The following is a 25,413-nucleotide window of genomic DNA, read 5'->3' on the forward strand; positions in this document are numbered from 1 at the left end:
CAGTAATTTATTCTTTTTTTCTTTTCTTTTATCTTTTGTTTTTTGAAGAGTTTTAACACTTTTTTTCCCAAATAAACTTTGACCTGCATCTTGGTGGCTTTGTAGGAGGACAGTGAGAAGGTGGCGGGGTTCCTGGAGAATGCCATCAAACAACACCGGGTCCGAGCACTCGCTTCTGGGAGCACGCAGTGAGGAGGGGTCCCGACAGGCTCTGGCCCAGATGGAGGGTCCCGGGGCATTGATCACTCAGATGGAGAGAGAGCAAGAGAGGGCAGCGGGTAGGACGAGACAGCCGTGGACCTGAGGAAGCACAGGGAGCTGACCCAATGGGAAATAAAAAAAGGGACAAACACAGATGGATGCTGCACCTTGACAGACAGTAAATCATCTCAGTGAGAAGGCACCTCTGGCTGGAGGACCAGAGGAATCACGGCTGCGTCCAGCAACCCCACAGAGCAGAGGAAGATTGACAAACTCCCTGCCTAAAAGGGCTATCATGCCTTAAGATATCTTACAATCTTAGGTTTTCCATAATGCCACTATCCAGAGCAGATATGTTATACTCACAGATGCAGCAACTACATACTACTACATACAAACAGACATTTTGTTCCTCAAAGCCTCATTTGCACACTTTTATTGCTGATTAAACCTCCCTCTCCCTCACAAGCCAGAACCTTCAGTTCACAAGAGTTTTAGGGAATTTAAGATTCCGTCTTATGTGCACTGTTGATACCCATTCAGCTGACTTTTTTTTCTTCTGTTTAACTGTGAACAGTACATGCATTGCACAAATCTTTATTTTTCTTTGTTCTACACCTTCAAAGTGACACACCTCACTGTACTCTCCGACTGAATGCTATCTCCACACAGCTAAACATGCCACGCCTGAATGAGGTGATAAGTAATGAGATGATGCCTCTCTGTTTTAGCCTGTAGTGCTCTTACAGGTTTTCCACCGTGAAAGCCAAAGACTTGCAAAGTGCCTGTTATGGCAGTGAAATGGCATCACCCACAACTTAGCAATTAACACGTTCAGGTTGACTTTAGTCTTAAAACAAGATCAACTTTGCAATTCTTTATTATTAGTCCACAAATTCAGCCTGTGTGGAAGTGAAGAGGAAGTCGAGGCTGAGTAATGGAAGCTTGATTAAGAGCTGCAGCCTTTTTTATTGGACTTATGGATAAGATGGTTATGGTCTCTGCTGCCGTCAATATTAGTAGCCTGTGTACAAAAATTGGAATAAATCTACGTGTGATTTGAAAGCGTAGTCTTACTTAAACAGGAGCAAAGCTGTGACTATCTGATGTTAAAATGAATTATTAAAAAATTGCCATTTTGTTTATTAATATTCCTGCTATAGTTACTATTATTGTATTTCCCAAACCATTTGAAAATATTAGTACATGAATTTTGTTTTGTAAATATTTCCGTAGATCTTTCAAAGGTGAAATCCACCCAAATCATTAGAATTTGTTTTTCCTGTGAGGTTTTCATGGACTCCAGATGTTACAGCAGGTGATGAGAAACTGAATTATTTTCCTTTGCATGTTTTTATTTCCCAGAACCCCATCTACTCTAGTTTTATTTCACACAGTTCTGGTGTGAAATGTGAAAACGATGGCACTGCAACCCACACAAAGACAAAAATAGAGCTGGCTGTGCATCAGTGCCTGATTTTTTTTTTTATTTTTTTTTTTTTTTTTATCAAGAACCTGGTCTCTGAAACATAAAAAGCTGCCATTTGGGTGGATTACTCCTTAATAAAACTGTAGTAAAAAAACAGTAGTGATCATCAGCAAAATACTGTTGTCACGTTTTACATAGCTCTGCGTCATTTGTTTTATGGGTTTGTGAGGTTGCAGTTTCATAACAGTTACACTGCTGTACAGTCATTGCCTACAATACTTACTATACTCTGTGTCGAGCCTACTTATCAGTATGTCTCTGAAGACAGGAGCCCTGAAGCCTCCCAGACAGTCACCTGCTACAGGCTGTGGTGTACATATTTGTTTGTGGCTATCAAAAGAGGCGTATGTTGGACAACACAAAGCAGTGCCACTATTGCTCTTGTTTGATCCTAGTAAGCTGCATGTCTTAAAAGCCTGCAACCGTCCAGAACTGCATTTTGCCTTTGTCAGTCACAGTTCAGTTCCAGAGAGGACCTGACCATGAAAATGAATGTTTAGACTGTGCAAACATGGAAAAAAAACAAACCCTTCCATATCAGTCTTATTTTACGTCAAATGACTTCTTCTTTTTTTATTTCTGTGACTCTGTTGAATAAAACTTGCCTTCGGATGTGTTCTACTTAAACCTTTGGTAAATATTGTAGCTACTGCAATTAAATACATGACAATAAACAAGATGTAATATGCTGCGTGTGTTTTGATGTTTCCATGCATGCATTACCAAAAAATTATTTAAATAAGGAACGAGGAATGGTGAATTTAATTTAGTATTTATGTAGTGTCTTGGGTTGACATGACACGTTAAGACAGAGTACAAAACATTTTATATGCATAATATCAGGATGCAATATGATTTATTAAGAATAACAGATTTGTGGTAGTGACGTTTTTAACATTGTTGCTAAATTCAATCATGTTACTCTAATTTTAACTCATTCAGTGTATAATTTTTGACTAAAGTAATTACAAATGTTTTTAGCTGTTAGGTTGCAAGGGTTTTATCTGTTGTCTGTTTAATAGTTAAAGTTTTTATATGAATAGTGAGCAAAGATTAGAAAATAAATGCTGAAATTCAGTGACCCAAATGACTCAAAACTCCGATTCACTTTGGTGAGTGACTCATTAAAACTCGATTCAGTAAAAAGAATCAAATTTACCATCACTAAGCTACACTGATCTACGGATATATCCCTAGTGAAACCTAAAGGCAGGGCGAGTTTAGCAAAATCAAAGCACCCCCAAAGATTTCTTACTTTTTTTTGACAATATTTGTTGTTTGTGTGACACACTACTAAAAATATAAAAAGTGTTATTGGTGACTTATTTATGGCGACGTTTTTGACGTGAAAACGCCTATTGCTCAGCGGTGCTGCCATAGGCACCTCACCCGTGCCAAAGTGCTCACAGGCGGAGGATAGTCCTCCCCCAGCTGCGAGGTACCCACGGCAGCACCCGCTGCTTTTTGAGAGTAAAAGCGATACCCGCTTTCACGTCAAAAAGTCGTCATAAATAAGTCTCCAATAACACCAGAAAAAGTCGCCAGATTTGTCGCTAGTCGCTTTTTAGAAAAAAAAAGTCGCTAAGGGGGTCTGAAAACTCGCTAAATATAGCGACAAAGTCGCTAAGTTGGCAACACTGCAGCAGACATTCGCACCTATGCGTCCAAACTGCAAATGACTCGCGCATGAGCGAAGCCGCTGCTCCCGCACTGTCTGTAACCAGTCAGTTCTTCTTTTACTGTTATGCTGTTTTGTGGATCACAAGGTTTAAAACTACTTATAAACACACACCCACACACACAAAGTAACTACACCAGAGTGCCAATTTCGGGTCACTTTTGCCGGTCCAAGCCCGGATACAGGAGCAGGGTTGGAATTGTGACATTATAAAACAATAATTGCTAAAACAAATTTAATTTGTAGTTCTAAATAAATTCTAAATGCATTTAGGACATTTTTTACTCACTTTATGTCTCTTCCACGATGTTATTTCTCTCTCCAACAACGTAGGTTACAATTACATTTACATGTCCAATTATGCCAATTAGGCGATGACGTAATTTATCGACTTTTAGTACAACCAATGGCGATTTTCCTTACTGAGGAGTTGGCAACACTGCTTTAGCGCCCTTTCTGCCATGGTGGCTGAGACACAGCGGAGCGGAGGTGGAAGTGCCTGGCTTAAAACAGGACATATTAGCTGCATATAACCTTCAGTTACTCTTTATATAGTTAGGTAGGAGTCAGACCATGTTTCTTTTTAGCTGAAAAGCATTACACCCAGGTAACCTGCAGTGTTGAAAACGTGTTCTCCGACGATGTTTGCTACAATACAATTCGTCCTCGTGTAGTAAAATCAGCGACATTTGACCGTCCTGTTGCTCCCATTGAAATTTATATAGCTTATTTAAAATCTAAAACTTAAAATTGTCCGTAGGCTGCTGTTGTTGCCACTGTCCTGTTTGAAATGGAATGAGAGAAGCTGGTTATTTTGTCATATGTGCCGATATTAAACCCCGGAGCAACATTCAGGTAAAAGTGTAAGATCAAATGATCCGTCAATAAAGTATAATGTTGGATCAGTGTTTCAATATTTATATCTTTTATTAGATGTACATGTGGTTTGGTTATTTGCCTTTTGTTTGAAAGTACACTGAGAGAGGAGAGTGATCTTAATAGTTTTTTTTTTTTCATATCAATGTAATTTTTTCATCCAACTGAATACAATCTATTTGTGTATGATTGTCAGTCCAAAGAGGGAGAGAGGAAAGAGGGGAACGTGAGGAGAAAGAACAAGGTCAGGAAGAACCAGGTAAGGAAACAGAGAGGGAATAGTGACAGGCAAAACAGAAACTGTAAACTGCTTGAGAGAGTTGACCACCAAAAGTGATTTGCCAATCTCAAGGTGAGGCGACATAGGTTAAAAGAAAAGAAAAAAAAATAAATCTGCAGAGCCATAGTAGTATCTGCAGTAAAGATCTTTTCATACATTGTATACATTGTACCATAGGCAAAGTTGCCTCCATTTTTATAATTATTTTTTTTATCAATATTTTGTACATTTCAAGGACTCTATTTTTGGAGTGAATTTTTATGTATCTATTGTATTATACATACATATTAAAAGTGAATCTCTGTCCAAAATATGCACTCAGTTTACTTCTTACTCACTATGATCATCATTCATCATTTTCCCCCAGTAATTAAGGTCACGATGTGTTTGTTTTTTTATTCCAATCCATTCTTCTTTTGCAGCATTTAAATAACCTTTATCAGATTTGATGGTTTTGTTACAGACTTTAAAAAAAGTGTTTTGCTTTTCTTTCACAAATGTGGGGATTGGGATTGTGTTAAAATGTACAAAACAATGATGTCATGTTTTGTGACGAGGACCCAGGCAGAGAGAGACTTGATGAATTTAAGAATCTTATGCTTTAATAAAGAAATCTGCAGATTTGCACAGAGATGGTAAAATGATGATGACTGATAACGGAGATGAAGACAACAGATGACGAGGACAGGGAGGAACAGGGGTTTAAATGCACCAAGGAGACAGTCAGAGGGAACTCAGGACAACTGGAGACATTTAAGGATGCAGGGACTCACAGAGACAGGGAAGAAGTCTCGCTGTGACGAGTAAAGTTTATCTTGCCTGGCTGGCCAGCTCTCTGGGTGCTCCTGCCTAAAGGTTTACCGGATAGATCATCGGACAGAGAAGCAACTGATGTAACAGTTAGTGTAATATAAGTGCAGGAGTGTATAAGAATTTTTTTTTTTAAAGAAAATAAAATTACAAATTATGTTTATTGTGTTTAATTTAAGGAGATAGTGATTTGACCCTTACACATTGAATGTCAGTCCTCTAACCTGGATATACAGGACTGGCAAAATAGTGTTTATTCTCTAGGTTTTCTGGGATCTGGTCATTCTAGTGCTATCTAGCTAGAGTAATTGATTAAAAACGACACAATTGGAATGATATGATACATGAAATTATAAATAATGTCACAGAATAATAAATATAGCCTGAAGGTTGCATGGATAAAAATGCGCATTAACTCCCGCCCCCCCAACATCGCGAGAAATAGTGTTCTCGCGATATCTTTCATTGAAAATATGCAATTCTCGCGAGCGTTGACGTGTGCGGGCCTCTCCGAGAAGGTGTGCTTCATGGCAGTTACGGACACTGCGGTAAATAATTTCCTTGATAAAGAGGCACATTAACAGATTTCAGCTGTAGCGGTCGCTACGTAAGTAAAATGCGATGTATCTTAGTATTTAGGTGCACCGTGTGTTCTTTAAATTTGACGGCGTATCCTTGTGGAGAACGTGCAGATTAATTCACGCGCCATAGCAATGAATGCCTAGCATTAGCTAATATCAGCTAGCAGCAAAGATAACGCTATCTGAATAGAGACCAGGCCTTGCTAATCAATGCGGAGCTTCTTGTACTGATTGTGCCGTTGTAAGGTCATCCAAGTGCAACAAAGAGGTTGCAGTTAAGATTTATATATTCCTCAGTTAAAAAGTTCTTAGGGAAAGGTTGAACTTTAGCCCACTTACTACTACTTCACTCAGCTAACGTATACACAACGCGAGGCTAGCGTTCATGCGCATTACCCTGGCTCACTAAAGATCTGATCAAAGACGGCTGCTTATAGATGGAGTTCATTGTAAAATGATGCTAGCGCCCTGCTTTTGTTATTGTTAGTCTGAAGACGTTTTTTATTTCCCCTAGAAATTGTTGACTTGTTAAAGCTTCCCCATCAGTGCTCATCCCCTTGGGGGCTTTTCCGCCTCAGTCTGGTGGACCCAGCGATTAGCGGGTTGCGTAGGTAAGGAGCCCATCCAGTCCCGCCTGCTTTAAAAAAAAATCCGGGTGTATGTCCTTTAAATGTTGACCTATTTAGCGATATCCTGTTCATTTTGAGATGATGTAATTTCTCATTGAAATTAAGTGCGAATGAACAGTGTGCACGTGCAGGGGTTTACGCTCTTGTTTCTCAGTGTTTTGTTTAAAGTGCTCTGTTCTCTCGACTGCAGGGTGGTGAAGCTCTGACGATGGAGAATGGACAGGGCACGGGCTCCAAGCTTGGCCTGCCGCCTCTCACCCCAGAGCAGCAGGAGGCACTTCAGAGGGTAAGACGTTAAACTATCTGCTAGTGATCATGTTATAAACAAATGTCCGATGTAGGGGTGGGCGCTAGAGCCTCAAAATTAAATCACAATTTTTGCAGTACTGGTTCTTATGATGAAAGAAACAAAAGCTGTGTATTTTTCATTCTTCTTTTCCAATGAAGCTGCAGTCACTGATGACACACTTCCTCATTTGAAGCGTGAATCTATTGAAACAAGGTGCCAGTGGCAGCATTATAGTGCAACAGTAATGACACAGCATAAGTCAAATGTAAGCACAAAAGTAGAAAATAAAATAACTGCTGAACTCCATATTTTAACAATAACTAAAGGAACTTAATCTTGTAACTCATCAGGAGCTGCACAATATTGGCACATAATAAAAGTGAAAAATATTTTCTGTCTGGGGTGTATCTTTGGTCGAGCTTTTTAACCAGCTGTTTAAAGCTATCCTTTTCCGCAATGGAACTGCATCAGTAATTTCCATTTTTCAATTTCCATATTCACAAGGGGTCAAACAGCAGATAGTGCTGCATGTTTGATTTGTCAGATTGTTACATTGCGAGGCGCATAAATGAATGACATTTGTACAGCAATCATATTGCGATATGACACTTTTTTTTTTTTTTTTTTTAATATTGTGGAAAATTTTAAACCCGTGTTATCCCAGATCATATACTATGGAAAAGGCCTAGTCCAATGTTGTTTTTCCTTTTCCACTACTCGCCCCCTGAACTAGATTTACTGGCCCTTTAAATATATTTTTACAGGCACAAAAGGAAACAAAACCTCATCTGCAAAGTAATCAATCACTTCAGCTTTTAAATAGTTCATTACACCCCCTAGACTCATCGCTGCATGGTGCCGTCGCTGTGACATAGAGATGAGGTCGCTGCTGTCAGCTTGCATCAGAGTTTTATTTTCATCTTGTTCTTAATTCATCATCTTTATCACTTTGTCAAATAAAAGTTAGTGGACGGGAGTAGCAGAAAATACTATAATTAATTTTTAACTTAATTCTTTACTGCTGTTGTGTTATCATTTTTATTGAGGAAGAACACGTCATTCTTGGCCTTAATCTTCTAATGTTTAACAGCCTCTTTACTTCTGTAACGTTTCTTTTCATGTGAAACTTGCCATAAACCAGTTATTAAACCAAACCAGTAACTTGCAGTTAGCAACAGGTAATGTGCTATTAATTTGAAATTTATTAACACTGGTTATGAAAATTTTAGATTTTTGTTTTTAAAGTTACCTCAAATATACCACATTGAGCACAGGGATATGTCTACTTGCAATACTTTTATTTCTTTTATGTCACATATATATAAAACCCTCCTTTCATAACTTTTAGTAGGGGATTAGAAGCCCCTTTCAGATGTTGAATGCGTTACCATGTGGGCTTCATCTGTCTGTTAACATGACTGAATTCAGACAGTGCTACAAACTTTATGGGACAAACCACAATACACCAAAAGACCTGTAATGAATTAGGTTTTAGTTTAATGACTCAAGTCAGATCCTGTTGGTTCTTAAAGGAATGTCAGTCTTCTTCTTTTGGCTAATTTTAAATAAGATATTAATGAAGTTACAGCTGTTGTTCTTCATGGTTAAACATGTGCCAATCTACCTGAAATCTTAAGGCACATCAGATAGGAGCCATTGATTTTGCTGCAGTTTCAAGATCAAGCAGTATGCAGTCAGACTTTAAGTGATACACCTGTTATTGGCTCTCTTTTACTAAGGGTTCCTGTAGTTACTTATAGGAAATAGTGGCTGTAATGTAAAGGTGTGTCTGAAAGAGCTACAGATGGCCGATACCAAAGTGTTTAATGTGCTTTTTAACTGTATGCATATTAATATCCAAGACTGAAAGTAGAAAAAGTAGCTTTTATGTGGGTGGATGAAACTATTACATCCCCAAATCTGACTAAAATTTGCAAAAAGAAGTTTCTAGAAGTCAAATATGCCAATGAACAATGAAACATCAAGAACAACCAGACTTTCCAGCATTTCAAGTATTTATCTTAACTGCACCATCTGCAAATATCTCCCAAAACCTGCAGTTATTCAACTGTTTCTAATGCATAAACTGCAAATAATTAGTTTATTATTATATGGGAAATCCTGTTTTGTTTTGGGTTTTTTTGTTTTTTCCTCTTATTATACTTTTTAAAAATGTAGGATTAAATGAAAGTTTGGATTTTAGCCTAGTTTTTGCATGCCGTGTCACATAGATGAACTGATCTTTTATTCATCTGTGGAATTTACATGTAATTTCGCTTCTCCTCTCCCAGGCTAAGAAGTATGCCATGGAGCAAAGTATTAAGAGTGTGTTGGTGAAGCAGACCATCGCCCATCAGCAGCAACAGCTCACCAACCTCCAGGTGAGATGTGTGAAACTATCTGGTAATGTGCCAAACAAAATCTTTGTTGTGCATGTGTCACCTGTGAGTCTTGACTGTAGACAGAATATCATAGTCTTTTCTCGCACTGGTAATTCAGCCATCTCTACTGTCACAAGTCGGTTTGGGCTTAGCTCTTTGGGAAGTCTTGCCTTTCTTCTACCACGTGCTGTGAAAAAGAACGCATGTGTAGACCTTTTGCCCTTTGCTTTTGCCTTTTGTTCTCTTTCAGATGGAGACGATCATCATGAAGGCTTTGGTTATCATGTTAAATGCTTTGCACTTTTAAAGGGAACTTGCTTGTATTTGTTTATTGCTGTGTGGTGAGCTATAATTTAGCTAAAGGAGGTAAATCCTCTCTGTATATTGTTTAGAGGGAGGGTCTGATTATAGTGTAAGCCTTACTGCTTTTGTCTATTTAGCAAAGCAATGACCTTTTTAAAAAAAAAAAAGAAAGAAAGAAAAGCAAAGCTAAGGGATATCTAACCTACTTTTCAGCACTTTTTTCATCTTTACTGTCTTTCAGATGGCAGCAGTGACAATGGGCTTTGGAGATCCTCTCTCACCTTTACAATCGGTCAATAGATTATTAAATTTTTTTTTTTCTGTGCGCATTCCCAATGGAAAGGACTGTTACCCTTCTTTTACTGTTGCAATAGCAACAGTCCCTGCCTTTTTTCCTAACCAAAGAATGCATATTTTATAAGAAAACATGGCTTTCTACACCTAACGTACCTGCGACTTTACTGCAATCTCTTCTGAGATGACTGACTGTTGTTAATTGTCGAAGCGCTTCCTTTGCTTTCTTGCGTTGCAGTGGGATATTTTGTTTGTGTATTTTTTATTATTTTTTTAAAGAAGAAGATAGAAAAAAGGCTGTTTAAAACACTTTAAATGGCTTTTATAGGACTTTATTGGAGGTTTGTAAATGTGAGAAAAGTCACGTCTTTTTGAAAAATATGCATTTGCTCATTTTACAAAACAAAAAAAAGCAAAGCTCTTGGCATGGGACAAAAGAGGGATAGCAATCCCTTTAATGGACCAAAATGAGAGAAATTGTGGGACAGGGCTATTTTTTGGCCATCTCAAAGTCAAGCTCTTTTTTTCTGTTAAATGAACAAGTCATCTTCCCTCGATGTTATACTTTACGAACTTATTTTTGTTGGTGACACAGTGAAAGTTAAGAGAAGCAGTAAAGGCGTCAGTAAAACAGAGCAGCTTTCAGGGATTAAAGCGCCCCTCACCTTAGACTTGAGAAGAAAGTTTCAAATGCTTTCATCAAGACTTTGTATGGATTTCGTTTGAACTCCACGATTACTTTTGTTACCTTACTTGCATCCCCGGACTACAGGTCAGTTACTGAAGCCAAAATTTTTGTGAGGGCTGTGCATGTCAATCACATCAATGTGTTTTCCTCCATATGTCTGTTCAGTAGTAACAGAATAGAGGACATACTGTAATCGCCTCTGATGACATCAGTGTTTTTTTGTTTTTGTTTTCTTTTTATAAATGTTAATATTTTTCCCACAAAGTTCTGTCCATTGCAGTATCCCATTATTACCCTATTTACCTGTCCAGACCCCCCTTTACTTGGAATTGGCCTCTAACAATTTTGGGGAAAGCAAGCACAGTAGAAAATACACATATATTCTTTCTGTGTGTGTGTATGTGTGTTTGTTTCTCCTCCTTTCTTTTACTCTCTAATGCTTATTATGTCTTGTTTCCCTTGGTTGGTAGGTGGCAGCTCAGAGGCAGCGCGCTCTAGCGATCATGTGTCGGGTGTATGTGGGCTCCATATACTATGAGCTTGGTGAGGACACCATCAGACAGGCTTTTGCCCCGTTTGGTCCAATCAAGAGCATTGACATGTCTTGGGATTCGGTTACAATGAAACACAAGGTCAGTGCTGAACTTTGACTTGAGACGTGGCGTAGATTGCAAAGAAAGTGTGTGCAGGTTATTCTTGACCTTTGTCTGACAATGCAGGGATTTGCCTTTGTGGAGTATGATGTACCAGAGGCTGCTCAGCTGGCCCTGGAGCAGATGAACTCAGTCATGCTGGGAGGACGAAACATTAAGGTATGTTGGTGTGGAAAAAAACATCTTTTAAGTGCTTAAGATCATGTGGACAGAGTTTGAATAGTTGGATACACCTGGGCAGGATTTCTGTCATAAAAGCTGTTAAGATCCAGTAGCTATACAGCAGTATCGTTATGAATATTTTAAAACATTCAGAAAGCAAGACAAGAAATACTGCTCCTCTTATCGATACACATGGTTATCCATATCCAGACATTTTTTTTATTTTAATGCATATATATGTTGCAGTTAAGCAAAAAAAACTTGCAGGGAAAGAAGGGTGTTTGGCTTTACTGTTAGCTTCCTTCATGAAGAACAGGTCTGGAACAGACCAATGTCTGATTGTATTGTTGCAACCCTAGTTATAAGTGAACAGGTAAAAGTGTATCGAGACTCAACATTTCCATGTGTTTATTTTATTTTTTTATTCTTTCATAACTTCATAGTTTTTTCCCAAGCTGTTTTTAGGACTGATGGCCCGCCGGTCGGGTAATACACTGGTGGGAACCCTACTGGTATTTAGATTACTTCCTGCCATTAGGAATATGAAGTCCTGATATGCAAAATTGCTTAAATGTATAATCTCAGTCACTTTATTTAAGTGAAAACACTAATTTGTGATTGTGCTTGTGTTTTTGTTAATTTTCAGGTGCGTGTTGTATGAATGAAGATGCGTGTGTAGTTTTTTTGTTTGTTTGTTTTTTGTGTGTGTCAGTGCGCAAGTGTGTGTTGGCCTTCCATGATGCCATCAAGGCTTGTGTTAGTGACCAAGTGACCAGTGGGATGCCTAGCAGCAAATAACATCGCTCTGTGCCCATGGACTGCTGATGATGGGTTGCGTCTGGTTGGTGTTACTTGGCCGCCCCATCTGTAGTACAGATCCTAGTCTCCCTCAGACGCTCGTCTTACTCGGGGAGCTCAGTTCTTTTGCAAAGGAGAGTCTGTGCAGCGCTAGCACCAAATATTCAATGCGTTCCTTTAGCCACTAGTTCAGACTGCAGAAATGTTGTGTTTTTAATACAAAGTGTAGTTTCTCTATAATAGTATTACAGCTATTTACAGGACCGGATTTGCATTGTAAATGAGTTGATATTTGACACCCTTATAGTCAGGTTCTTTTTAATTATTGATCCTCAGCTAGTAGATGTCTTTTTGTAATATCTGGCTTTTAAAGAAAGAAAGAGAGAGAGAGAGAGAGAGAGAAGTTTGATTTGGTTATTCTTTTGTCTAATGATTAATGTAATCAGTATTTTATCCTTGAAATTTTCTCCTGTTGGGAAAATGCTATAGTGTTTTGTAATTTAAAAAACACTTATTAGAGGAGACGAGTGGCTTTGACTGAGCTTGGTGGCTGGTGAAAGTAAGCCTTGCAGGGACATAGAGCTTTGTGGTAGGTGCGTTCTCAGGTAATGCAGTAAAGGCTTTACTCAGTAGCCCTGGTGGTTTGATCTGTGCTATAGGTTGGGCGGCCAAGTAACATCGGTCAGGCGCAACCCATCATCGACCAGCTGGCAGAAGAGGCGCGTGCTTATAACAGGATCTACGTGGCGTCCGTCCACCCTGATCTGTCAGATGACGACATCAAGAGTGTGTTTGAGGCCTTTGGAAGGATCAAGTCATGCACGTTAGCCAGAGACCCCACCACAGGGCGACACAGAGGCTTTGGCTTCATTGGTGAGCTTGGGGGGGTGTCGCATTCTCTTGTACCTTCGTGTTGCTATAAATCTGCTACTAACTGCGGTTTTTATTTCCTTTACAGAGTATGAGAAGCCTCAGTCAGCCCTGGACGCCGTGTCTTCTATGAACCTGTTTGACCTGGGTGGTCAGTACCTGCGGGTGGGCAAAGCAGTAACGCCTCCCATGCCCTTACTGACCCCCACGACCCCAGGTGGTTTGCCACCTGCTGCAGCTGTGGCTGCAGCGGCAGCCACTGCTAAAATAACAGCCCAGGCAAGTATGAATCCCTTCCAAAGGGATTTAATGGCCTTCCAGGTAAATATGACACAGAACTAGCTAGCTATGACACCAGTACAGATAACATTAGCATTTATAGTTAGAGAAGGCCACTTTGTTGTCAGTTTATTATTGGTATTATTAAAAATTAAAAATGTAACCTTATCTTAATGCAGTTTGACGTCTTCAAAACTCAAACAGAACCTATAAACACGGTGAAAGACTCATTTGTTTTTATATGCTGTATATATGTTAACCTGAGTGGTGAAAGTTCCTCACCTTTACTGATTAGCAAAGCTCTTCCTTGTATAATGTCATAATTTTAAAAGTTTAGCATCACTGCTTAGATATTTTTGACTTGCTAAGAATACTTAATTACTTTGTAACCTCGATTCTCATTGAAGAGAGGCAATGTTGAGTTGATTGTTTGCCATGTTGTGTGATTGTTGACTGTGCTGCCTTGTGTTGTGTTCTGTGTGTTTCCTTTGCCTAATGTCTTCGGCCCCCCCTCTTTTAAGGAGGCTGTAGCTGGCGCGTCAGTCTTAGGAGCGTTAACTGCACCTCAACTTCTCAGTCAGCAAATGGGAATACCTCAGGCTGTTATGGCTGCCCAGGCACCAGGGGTCATCACAGGTATGCACCAAGACATGAGCAAGTCCTCTTTTTGTGCTAAAGAAATGGTTTTAATTTAACTTAGTTGTGCTGTTAAAAACATACAGCTTTAAAGACAGTGAACACACTGTTAGTTTGAACACTTTTAACTGCATGGCATCTGGAAAATGAGAAAATCAGAAGTGGCTGTAAACTTGCTTTCCTGTGAGAGTTATCTTAGTGACTTCATGTCTCACCTACACTTGAACTTCAAGTGACCCAGTGGCATCAGCCTTGTTTATTTGTGCCGTTGTAATATTTTTAGTCATGACAGTATTTCCTGCCATGAATTTATTAATCTGTTTCTCCTATAACTTTTTATACTTTACAGGAATTGGCTCATTGGTGTAATATGGATAATGGAAAATTGTGAGGTCGTTTGTGACCTCCTAATTGGGCATTTTAAGTATTTTGAGCTCTGAGCTTTTCTGCATAAAATATTTTAAAACTGATGGATGAAAGGGTGAAACGGCTATAATAATTCATAGGGTTTTTGTTTTCTTTAACAGATGATCTAATACATTTCATAATACAAATAAGACCCTAATTTAAACAGGAAGTATTCCTGTATAAATGACTCTGTTACAGCAGTCACAAAAAATAAGGGGTTGAAGCTCCTTCAATCAAGTGGACTAAAGGAGAACGGCGCGTTAAATTTTCAAATGATGGATTTTGTGTAGTGATGTCAGCATTAATCTCATTAAAATGATGTTAACACCATAACCGCATTAACGCAGCAAATCTCCGTTAGCGGGTTAGCGTCAACGTGTTAGCGCGGTTAGCTCATTGACGCCGTCCAGCCCCACGCACGGGGTGATCTGCCCTAACTCGCTAACTGAAATTTATGGGGTTAACTTCATTTTAACGAGATTAACGCCGACAGCACTAATTTTGTGGTAGAAATTTCAATAAATGAACCACATTTTCATTAGTCAAATTCAATTAGTCTGACATCTACCCTGGTGACTTGGTACTGTGTGTAATTTTTTGTTTGTGAGTTTTTCTGGTTGATATTTTTGACGTTGAGTTGATGTTATAGATGATGGGATTGTCTTATCCAGGACTAATAGTTGTACTGTGGACCTGCCCATTGTCACTGACTGTGTCTGCCTTCCCTGAAAAGGTGTGACTCCAGTGCGTCCTACCATACCAATGGTTCCCCAGGTCGGTCTTGTGAACCCCGTGCTCGCGTCACCGCCAGTGCTGTCTAATCAGGCTGGTGGCTCCAACCAACAAGAGAAGAAAGAGGAGAAAGAAGAGACGCTTCAGGATGGTACAGGGCAGGAGATGCTGAGTGATCAGGAGCACATGAGCATCTCAGGCAGCAGTGCGAGACACATGGTGATGCAGAAACTGCTTCGAAAATCAGAGGTGATTTTATTTTTTTAATCTAGGAACACTTATTTACTTCCTTATCATCACTTGTGTTTACTTTATTCCTGTCCTTCTACTCTGCAGTCCACAGTGATGGTGCTTCGAAATATGGTCGGACCAGAGGATATTGATGATGACCTGGAGGGCGAGGTGACGGAAGAGTGCGGGAAGTTCGGCTCCGTGAACAGAGTCATCATATACCAGGAAAAGCAAGGAGAAGAGGAGGATGCAGATATCATTGTCAAAATCTTTGTAGAGTTTTCCATGGCCTCTGAGATGAACAAAGCTATCCAGGCACTCAACGACCGCTGGTTCGGGGGTCGCAAAGTTGTCGCCGAAGTGTATGACCAAGACCGTTTCAACAGCAGTGACCTCTCTGCGTAAAGTGTCGGAAATGGCTCACCAGCACCCATCTCCCATAACTGTCGCCCCAAACCCATCTCAGCCACAGTCACTGCAGCTAAAGATGCGGGCCTCTGAAACCTATTATGGTCTCCTCTTTGTTTTTGTTTTTTTGTTTTTGTTTTTTAAAATTGCTGTTGATATTAATGTTAAAGGCTCCATTTGGGAGATTCATTAAGATATTTCTGTGTCATTTTTTTTTTCTTTTTTTTTTTCTTTATTTTTGCTTTGTGATCTGTGAAGACTCCCTTTTGGTGCAAGTTTTGAATTTTTGTAATCCAATCTGGTAAAAGTTTAAAAGAAAAAATTAGTTTTTGTTTTCTTGCTTTTAGCCCCTTTTATTTTCTTTCCTGAAATTGCCGAACATGTAAAACACTTTTTCTTTGTACAATAAAGGGTATTGTTTGTCCACAAAAAGTGTGGCGTTTCTAATCTTGTAGCAGCGTAACTCTTCAATTTATTTAGATGTATGAATAATTTCTTATTCAGTTGCTCATTAAGCCATTAAGTACAAAAAGGCAGCTACAACTGCTGGTCTAAACGAAGCAAGATTACTTATGCAATTATGTAATTGTATATTAATTATTAGCAAGATACATTATGTCAGCTAAGTCAAGTTCAAAGCTGGAAGGTGCCTTTGTTTTCAAGGGCTCGATCACTATGGTAACCCATGCTGACCATATAACCTGGTTCAGAGTAGGTTATGTTCAGATTTGGGTCTAAAATTTGATTCAAATGCCACATTTACATTACTTTTATTTACAATACACTAAAAGTAATGTGTAGGATTATTATTACTTTATGAGCCACATGCTGCCTAAACTGATCTCAGTTTGGCCAGGTCAATAAAACCACTGCACAATATATTTTCTGCTCTCTTTAGTATAAAGAAGTATTCATAGTCAGGCCTACTTCAGTAAAAAGCCATAAAAATATGTGCAGAGATTTTGCAAGTAAGCAAAAACTGTATTTAAAATTTTAAGATTCAAAAACCTTTTCTAGGCCTAGAAATACCTTTAACTCTACTAGACTTTTTCACTCGTGTAGTGAGACTGGCATCTGTGCAAAAGGAATAACATTTTATATTTATTTATTGAATTTTAAACTGGAGTAGTTAGTGACTTTGTGCAATTTTCTCCCATTGAAAAACCATCCAGTGGGCTGAACTGAACTTTGGCAGGCTGGTTGTGGCCCCTGGTGGCATCGTGGGCCTACAGTAGTGGTTGGTTTTCAGACCTGAAACACACAGGATCAGAGAGTAGTACAATCTTTTTGGTGTTTTCAGGAAAGGGTGTGTGATTTCACATGATGCCATGGTTAAATTGTTTGGGGATAGAAATAAGACTCATTGGTTGTAAAATTGCGCAATATTAACATTTTATTGCTCAGAATTGCCCTCAGGCAGCCCCATGTCCGGTAAACGTTTCATGAATGAGGGCGTGGAAGTCACTGCCAGGCATCAGTTTAAGGTTAGGCTTCCTTTTCTAACACATAGTTTCAAGAGCACATGATGGAAAACGGAAGCAAGATTATTAGCTTTAGAAATCTTGTGTATAAAGGTGTGCAGAAGTCTTTCATTATGACAGCGATAAGTGGTTTGGACAAAAGGTTTTGAGCATGAAGTGAAAAAAAAGGGGGTCTTTAAAGATTACTTCTTTGGTTATTGAAACTGTACATATCTACATCTGCGTGATAGTCAAATGATATCTTGATAGGTAGTCCTCAATCTAAATCACTATGCAGATATATTTCAAGTCTTTTTCTTCTTCTTTCAGCTGTTTCCTTAAGAGTCACCAAAGCAGGTATTGTCAGTTCTGCGATATGTACGGAACAAACACAGGATCAAAATATCATCTAGTTGTACTGTGTGCAACTAGAAAGAATGAATAATAAAATAAAATAGAAAGCTGTAACAATATGACATAAAACACAGTGGGATGCAAACGTTTGGGCACCCTTGTTAATAGTCATTTTCCTGTATAAATCGTTGGTTGTTACAATAAAAAATGTCAGTTAAATATATCATATAGGAGACACACACAGTGATATTTGAGAAGTGAAATTAAGTTTATTGGATTTACAGAAAGTGTGCAATAATTGTTTAAACAAAATCGGGCAGGTTCATAAATTTGGGCACTGCTGTCATTTTATTGATTCCAAAACCTTTAGAACTAATTATTGGAACTCAAATTGGCTTGGTAAGCTCAGTGACCCCTGACCTACATACACAGGTCAATCCAATAATGAGAAAGAGTATTTAAGGGGGTCAATTGTAAGTTTCCCTCCTCTTTTAATTTTCTCTGAAGAGTAGCAACATGGGGGTCTCAAAGCAACTCTCAAATGACCTGAAGACAAAGATTGTTCACCATCATGGTTCAGGGGAAGGATACAGGAAGCTGTCTCAGAGATTTAAGCTGTCAGTTTCCACAGTTAGGAACATATTAAGAAAATGGAAGACCACAGGCTCAGTTCAAGTTAAGGCTCGAAGTGTCAGACCAAGAAAAATCTCAGATAGACAGAAGCGACGAATGGTGAGAACAGTCAGAGTCAACCCACAGACCAGCACCAAAGATCTACAACATCATCTTGCAGCAGATGGAGTCACTGTGCATCGTTCAACCATTCGGCGCACTTTACACAAGGAGATGCTGTATATGAGAGTGATGCAGAGGAAGCCTTTTCTCCGCCCACAGCACAAACAGAGCCGCTCGAGGTATGCTAAAGCACATTTGGACAAGCCAGCTTCATTCTGGAATAAGGTGCTGTGGACTGATCAAACTAAAACTGAGTTATTTGGGCATAACAAGGGGCGTTATGCATGGGGAAAAAAGAACACAGCATTCCAAGAAAAACATCTGCTACCTACAGTAAAATATGGTGGTGGTTCCATCATGCTGTGGGGCTGTGTGGCCAGTGCAGGGACTGGGAATCTTGTCAAAGTTGAGGGACACATGGATTCCACTCAGTATCAGCAGATTCTGGAGACCAATGTCCAGGAATCAGTGACAAAGCTGAAGCTGCGCCGGGGCTGGATCTTTCAACAAGACAACGACCCGAAACACTGCTCAAAATCCACTAAGCCATTCGTGCAGAGGAACAAGTACAACGTTCTGGAACGGCCATCTCAGTCCCCAGACCTGAATATTATTGAAAATCTGTGGTGCGAGTTAAAGAGAGCTGTCCATGCTCGGAAGCCATCAACCTGAATGAACTAGAGATGTTTTGTAAAGAGGAATGGTCCAAAAGACCTTCAACCACAATCCAGACTCTCATTGGGACCTACAGGAAGCGTTTAGAGGCTGTAATTTCTGCAAAAGGCGGACCTACTAAATATTGATTTCATTTCCTTTTTTTTTTTTTTTTTGTGGTGCCTAAATTTATGCACCTGCCTGATTTTGTAGCATGGGAGATGGGTGGTCTCGTAGGGTGTCTTGCATTGAAATCTGCTGCAATGACCCGGTTACTGCGTTCACCAGATATCAACACAATTTCGATCCGCTCCTCACGTGTTAACCTCTTCGACATGTCAATGGCTGTGAACAAAGAGAAACTTGTAAATAACTCACGAAAGAATAAAGTTACATTGAAACCAAGCACACCATTGTTTTTCTTGTGACATTACCAATAAGTTTGATGTGTCACATGGCCCTCTTCCTATTGAAAAAACAAAAGTTATGTCCAAGATGGCCGACTTCTAAATGGCCACCATGGTCACCACCCATCTTGAGGAGTTTGCCCCCTCACATATACTAATGTGCCACAAACAGGACTTTAATATCACCAACCATTCCCATTTTATTACGGTGTATCCATATAAATGGCCCACCCTGTATATTACTTTCAATGCTGATCATGACATTTTAATTCAAATGCTCTGTGATTTGGTTGGTTTTCATCATACCTAAAGGATAGAAGTGTTTATGGTCCAGTTAGTACCTTCAGTTAGATCTGGAGAAATAGAGATTCAGTCAGGGGTTCCTCAGGGATCCGCTCTTGGTCCAGTACTCTTTAACCTTTACATGTTTTGCATGGTACTATCAGAAAGAAGTTAATGGCCATTAACTTAGAAGTTTCTAAGTTAATGGCATTAACTTAGAAAAAAAACCCCAAACTTAGATAATTCATATCTCTAACTGACTTCTGAGAAACTGTTTAATTTGGAGGACTATCCAAATCATCAGTAGGATGACTTCAACTCGTTTGGAATGCAGTAGCCACAGTCCTTACACACACATGGAAAAGTTACCATCCAGTTAAAAGATCTGCTCTTGAAGACCTGACAGGTTTAGTAGGGTTTTAGACACTGAGCAAGTCATAGACGATAGGTGCACCCATCCATTTTCTTCCACTTTTCCAGTTCAGGGTCACAGGGAGACAGCACTGCAGCCTATCCCAGCTGCCACAGGGCAGGGTATACCCTGGACAGGTTGCCAGTCTGTCACAGGGCTAACAGAGAGAGACAGACAAATATTCGCACATTCACACCTACAGCCAGTTTAGAGTTGGTAGTTAACCTAACCCCACTACCCAGATGTCTTTGGGGTGTGGGAGGAAGCCGGAGAACCCAAACAGACTGATATTTGACAGTATTATCTGTTTGATCCCAGTTCAACACAAAATTACCTTTAAAATCCTTCTACTAGTTCATTAAGCACTCAGTGATTTGGCCCAACAGTACATCGATGACTTGCTCAGTGTCCATAACCCTACTAGACCTTTCAGGTCACCAAGTCCAATCTTTTAACTGCTGCCAGAATTAGATCTAAGTGTGCTGATGATGCTTTTAGTTATTGTGGTCCTGTTTACTGGAACAATCTGACCTGATCTCTGCATACATTTAAACACAGACTCAGAAACGTTTTATGTTAAAAGCTCTACATTTAACTCTCTTTGTGTGTGTGTGTTTTAACTTATATTTTACTTCTTTGTAAAAAATGTGCTATATCAGTTTTATGGTATAAAAATTGTATATCCGTTGTATATTCCTGTTTATGGTTTATGTGTAAAAATCTGAGCCATACAAGGATTCTTGCAGATATATGCATTATTGCAGTTTAAAATAAAACTAAAGCCTAAGTTAAATAGTAAAAAGCCTATAAGCATTATGACCATTTTGACCATTAGATGAAAATATAATTTTCTTTTCTTTTACTAGCATGTGTTTGAAAAGCTTTTCTCCTTAACCTTGCTGAGAAATACCGCTAGGTGGCGTAATAAAGCAAGTCGTGGCCTCCGTTACAGAGGCGCAAAGCGGCGATGCTCCAGCTCAACCGAGCCCAGCCCCCCACACGACAAACCGGCCTGCCTCGGTGCAACAGGGGAGGTAAGCGCGGCTGCGCATGGAGCTCCAGCACTTGCTACTGGCATTTTCACGCACGTCGGACTAAAAGAAAACTAACTGGGAAGTTTATTTGGATAATTTTGAGATGTCGCTAATATACCCCAAAGGCCGGCGTTTTCCATTGGTTTTATTATATCAGTATTAGCTAACGGCAGCTAGGCACAAAGACGTGCAGTCATCTATACTAGCCGATGCTGGCTAACTAACTAGCTTGAGGACATCCTACTATCATACTCGGGTTAATCTCTGCTGACTCGCTCTCTGTGCTGCGTTAGCTGTTTCGTTGTAGCCGTTTTATCTGTACCACAAGTCAAGTGGCTGTGTGTGTTTTTTTGCAGTCGCCACTCATGAGTGCGACACTTGGAGCAGCCTTTCTGCGTAGCGGGCTTGTTTCGTGGTGCATGTTTTCCAGCTAGCCGCGGCAGAGCTCGGGTCTGATTCGGGGGATGTGGTGGCAGTAGAAAAACAAGCTAACGATACTCTCGTCAGTACGAAGAAGTGAGGAAACACTTGATCCGAGTGAGAGTTCTCGTTTTCTTTTTTTCGTTCATTCTTTCTTTTTTTTTTCGTTGTTGTTTACGTTGATCGTGATCCCGGGCTGGATGACGCTGACGCGGACCTGACAATCACTGGACACGGCTGAACTGAAACGGGGAATATCGCTAACAGATCGAAAGGATTATTTTGTGTCCCTTAAGTGGATTTCGGCCTCTCGTTAAGGATCTTCGTGTGAGCACAGCAAGTGTTTGACCCTCCAGCAAAAATACCCTCTCTCCTAGAGCGACCTTTTACCCCCACAGCTTCACCCTCCGATGCGGAGATTGCAGTAGCACCGGCAACCAGACCCCCCTCCCCTCCGGCGGCCGGACATGCTGAAGTGTATCCCCCTGTGGCGCTGCAACCGCCACGTCGAGTCGGTGGACAAGCGGCATTGCAACTTGCAGACGGTTCCTGATGAAATATTTCGATACAGCCGCAGTTTGGAGGAGCTTCTCCTTGATGCCAATCAACTCAAAGAGCTACCAAAGGTATGCAGAGAATTTAAAACACCCATATACCAATACCCATAGGGTGAGTCAGTACATGTCACTGCGCCAAATCCACATTTGCTAACAGTTGAGAATCACTCACCTGTTGTAGAGAAAAAGGTGACATAACCAATAAAGCAGTTTGCATAATGTCAGCTGCTCAGGTACTTCCTCCTTATCAGTGCTGCCTCATTCCTTGCTTGGAAATGAGTTGCAGTGTTGTAACAACACATTCATTACAAAGTTGTCCTGCACATATGTTAGTGGATAGTGGGGCCAGTAATCAGTCCTTCTACAGTCAAAGCCATTAGTTGGTGTTACCTTATTTGCAATGGATTTATCTTGGCTTTTCTATTTTTTTAAGTATATAAGTGAATTAAATCCTAAGTTAAAAAAAAAAAGCAATCCAGTATCATTTGTGTGTTTTTTGTCAAGAACAGTAGAGTGCTGATAAGCCAGAGTTAAAAAAAAAACAAAACAATAGAAGAAAAAGTAGAGTATGGCGTAAATACTGGGGTGTTATTGTCTGTTAAGAAGAGTATAGAGGGTAGATGGACTAGCTCGGATCAAAACAGCTGGCATGCACAGTGTTGCCTGTAGCATTGGCCAGTTGGATTGGATGCAGCCTCTTGAAGGCATGCGTGGAATGACTTGCAAAGCCATCCCCACCCACACTCCCACAGTTTGAAATATGACAAAAGTTCTCTTTGCACTGCTCAGTTTATTTTAAGGGGAGCAGGACTGCTGTCGGTATGATTTCTTCAGACTTGCGGAACAAAACACTTGCTTCTTGCCTCTCAAGTGTTTAGTTGAAAACATTGTTCATCGGTAAGACCAGTGATTATCGTGATTGTCATGTTGCTGGGAGTATGTATGAATAGACATTGTCTGTCTTTATTTCACAACTTTAGCTTTAGTGGTGAAAGGGACGAGTGGCATATTCACCGATAAAGATTGTTAACAACTCAAGGTCAGCCGAGGCTGAAGTGTTGGCACTGGACCACCTGGGAATCAAAACACAATAGAGCTTTTTGTTATTTTCTCAGAGCAGTAGATACACATTCATTGCAGGAACCACTGTTGACCATTTATCCTACAGTCTTTTGGTAAATAAAACTGATATTCAAGACAAGAAAAGGGGACAACCATTATCATATTTTCATATAAAGCAGCTTTGCATGATTGAAAGTTTAAAATAATCCACATTTATCTTACACTGTGCATTGGTGCAGCCCTTGAGATTGTAACCGTTTGAAATAAGCCGCTTTAGTTTCCTTTACTATCCAGTCACAGCCAGCTTTTTGTGATTGGCTGTCTCTTGCAAACAGAGAGACAGCCTATCACTGTCTCCCTGTAATCAGTCATCAAGGATCCAAGTTAAACTTTACATAAATAAGGAAAAAAAACAAACAAACCTTAAAATATTTCTGTTCCACCCCACAGTCTGAGAACTACAGGTGTAGACTTATTTGGGCAATTTTTGTATTTTATTTCCTTTTCTTCCCTTAGTTTTTTTTTTTTTAAACTACACTCTTACTGCCTTAGGAATTAAAATCTTGTAGGTTTTCTATTGTGCATGGAGAAAAAAATCAGCTGAACTATCTTAGCCTAGTTTGCCTGATCAGGTTCACTGGCAGACAGAGTGCTTTTCCTCGACTTCGTACCTGACAGACATCCACGGTGTACCTGGTTCCTGTCCTCTGAAACACAGAGTGACAGATACACCCAAATACTCCGGCACAGACGGCTAACCGACTGAGCCTGTCTGCGTGGCGCTGGCTTCAATCGAGAGACATAAATGTGTGGTGACAGAATGTCTCCTGTGGTCACGGTAAATGCGTAGCGTGCAGACACGAAGCATCTGGGTGCTCTGTGGTCCTCAGAATCAGCGGGGCTTCAGCGGGGAAGCGGCGCGAGGGGGTCAGGTCAATACAGGGTTGGAAACAAGGACACTGACTGTATGATGAATGGCATTGCCACTATGAGCTCACAGCTGAGTGCCTCTGTGCAGTTCTGTGCTCCTGCCCTGTCACTATGTATTCAAGTCAGAGATGACTCTGTGGACCTACTAGTCAGTCTTCAGCTATTTTTAGACTCAGTCTCACATCCTAGTTGTTTGTTTTTTTTTCTTCTGTTGCTCATCAGTTCATCATGTGCGTCTGTGAACGAGCCAACCTTTCATATGACAAACAGCCTGGACAGCCTGGCCTGCTTTTTTCCTGCACCACCATGTACAACATGTGCCATAGATGGAGAATAATCGGCTCAGGGGGTGACACCTCTGCAAACTGTCACTTCTTTTAAATTAGCAAAGACGCGCTGGCCAGGTGTGTGTGTGTGTGTGTATGTGATAGGTAACGTATTGAAAAAGATTCAAGCACCTTTTCACAAACTATAGATGCTGAAATGCAGTTAACTGCTTTTAAATTGGTAGTGAAGAATAAAGCAGTCAAGATGTAGCAGTAATTAGTGTCACGCTGGGTGTGCATGGGTCTGGATGCTGTTGGTAGGGGTTTAACGGCGTGAACAGATGGGAGATTTGCACGCCCCATCCTGACAGTTTCTTAAGTTTGCTATGACTCGGCCCCCACCGCACTGCTCGCTGTTATCTCTGGTGATGATGTCTCCCATTTCCTAATTCAAGAGCATCTTATCCGGGCACTGATTATTTTATGTAGAACAGTAATAGCATTAAGTTTGACTTATGTGTGTGTGGACTGGGTTTAGGGAGCCTTTTAAGTCAACCACTGGATGGGGATTCCCCACATGTTCATACATCCTTAGTTGTTAATACCACTCTCTTTCTCATGACAGGGAGTCCTTAATCATGCATTTGTTTTGCTGCTGGGTTCCTTATTGTGTAAATTACCATGTAGTTTGACTGTCAGGGTTTTCCTGACTTAAGACGGGCCTTTGGTGGGTGACTACACATGTAAGCTGGATTTGTCTGCAGAAAACTTCTAGGAAAACCCCGAGTATAAAAGGCCAAATTCTCCTGAATCCAAAGCAATGCTAGAGAAATCATTGATCTTAATTAAAGTTTAATAAAAGTCATAAATTGTAAAATGAAATGTAGTAGTCTCTCTACTTTCAGCTCTGTATTCTCAGCAAGGATGTTTGCTGTCTGAATTTCTTTTTAGCCGCTTTGAAAAACTAGCCTAGGCTGGAATATCATATGGAGGAAGAGGGAATAATCTTTTTAGCCACTCTCAAGTCCCATGACAGGTTACAAAGAAGTCCATTCACCCATCTGATTTCCTCCCATATCCAATGTCATAGCTCTTCATGTTTCCTGTGTGCTCTGTGTTGGCCTTCACCAGGCTTACACTAAATCTGCAGGCATATCATGATTC

General features: G+C 40.1%; 3 protein-coding genes across 22 annotated transcripts in view; all 3 read left to right on the top strand.

The window, feature by feature from the left end:
• Nucleotides 1–2,379, top strand: part of LOC120741050 (nuclear receptor-binding protein 2-like) — a 42,732-nt gene extending 40,353 nt beyond the window's left edge. The window contains exon 18 of the mRNA XM_040043661.1: nt 106–2,379. Coding sequence (XP_039899595.1) covers nt 106–192 — 87 coding nt within the window. The 3' untranslated portion in view covers nt 193–2,379. The remainder of the gene's footprint in view (nt 1–105) is intronic.
• Nucleotides 2,380–5,762: 3,383 nt separating this feature from the next.
• On the top strand, nt 5,763–15,779 carry LOC120741049 (poly(U)-binding-splicing factor PUF60-like). 7 transcript variants are annotated; one of them, XM_040043659.1, is made up of 12 exons: nt 5,775–5,882; nt 6,430–6,526; nt 6,735–6,830; nt 9,125–9,214; nt 9,759–9,809; nt 10,970–11,131; nt 11,219–11,311; nt 12,772–12,985; nt 13,071–13,303; nt 13,783–13,897; nt 15,039–15,286; nt 15,374–15,779. In XM_040043659.1, exons 3-12 carry the CDS (start codon nt 6,753–6,755, stop codon nt 15,671–15,673), a joined length of 1,584 nt encoding a protein of 527 aa, XP_039899593.1. In that variant the 5' UTR covers nt 5,775–5,882; nt 6,430–6,526; nt 6,735–6,752; the 3' UTR covers nt 15,674–15,779. The 7 variants fall into 7 exon arrangements, with proteins under 7 accessions (XP_039899588.1, XP_039899589.1, XP_039899590.1 ...); XM_040043658.1 differs by having other exon boundaries at nt 5,812–5,941; XM_040043654.1 differs by lacking the exon at nt 6,430–6,526 and having other exon boundaries at nt 5,763–5,882.
• A 5,189-nt stretch (nt 15,780–20,968) lies between these two features.
• Nucleotides 20,969–25,413, top strand: part of scrib (scribble planar cell polarity protein) — a 77,763-nt gene continuing 73,318 nt past the window's right edge. For 11 of the 14 annotated variants that reach the window (XM_040044208.1, XM_040044214.1, XM_040044219.1 and 8 more), the window contains exon 1: nt 20,969–22,060. In XM_040044208.1, coding sequence (XP_039900142.1) covers nt 21,902–22,060 — 159 coding nt within the window. In that variant the 5' untranslated portion in view covers nt 20,969–21,901. Of the gene's footprint in view, nt 22,061–22,083; nt 22,889–25,413 lie in introns of those variants that run through there. The other 3 variants (XM_040044217.1, XM_040044222.1, XM_040044221.1) reach the window with 2 other exon arrangements.

Source organism: Simochromis diagramma, unplaced genomic scaffold (genome assembly GCF_900408965.1).
Source record: "Simochromis diagramma unplaced genomic scaffold, fSimDia1.1 OVJJ01000602.1, whole genome shotgun sequence".
Lineage (NCBI taxonomy): Eukaryota > Metazoa > Chordata > Actinopteri > Cichliformes > Cichlidae > Simochromis > Simochromis diagramma.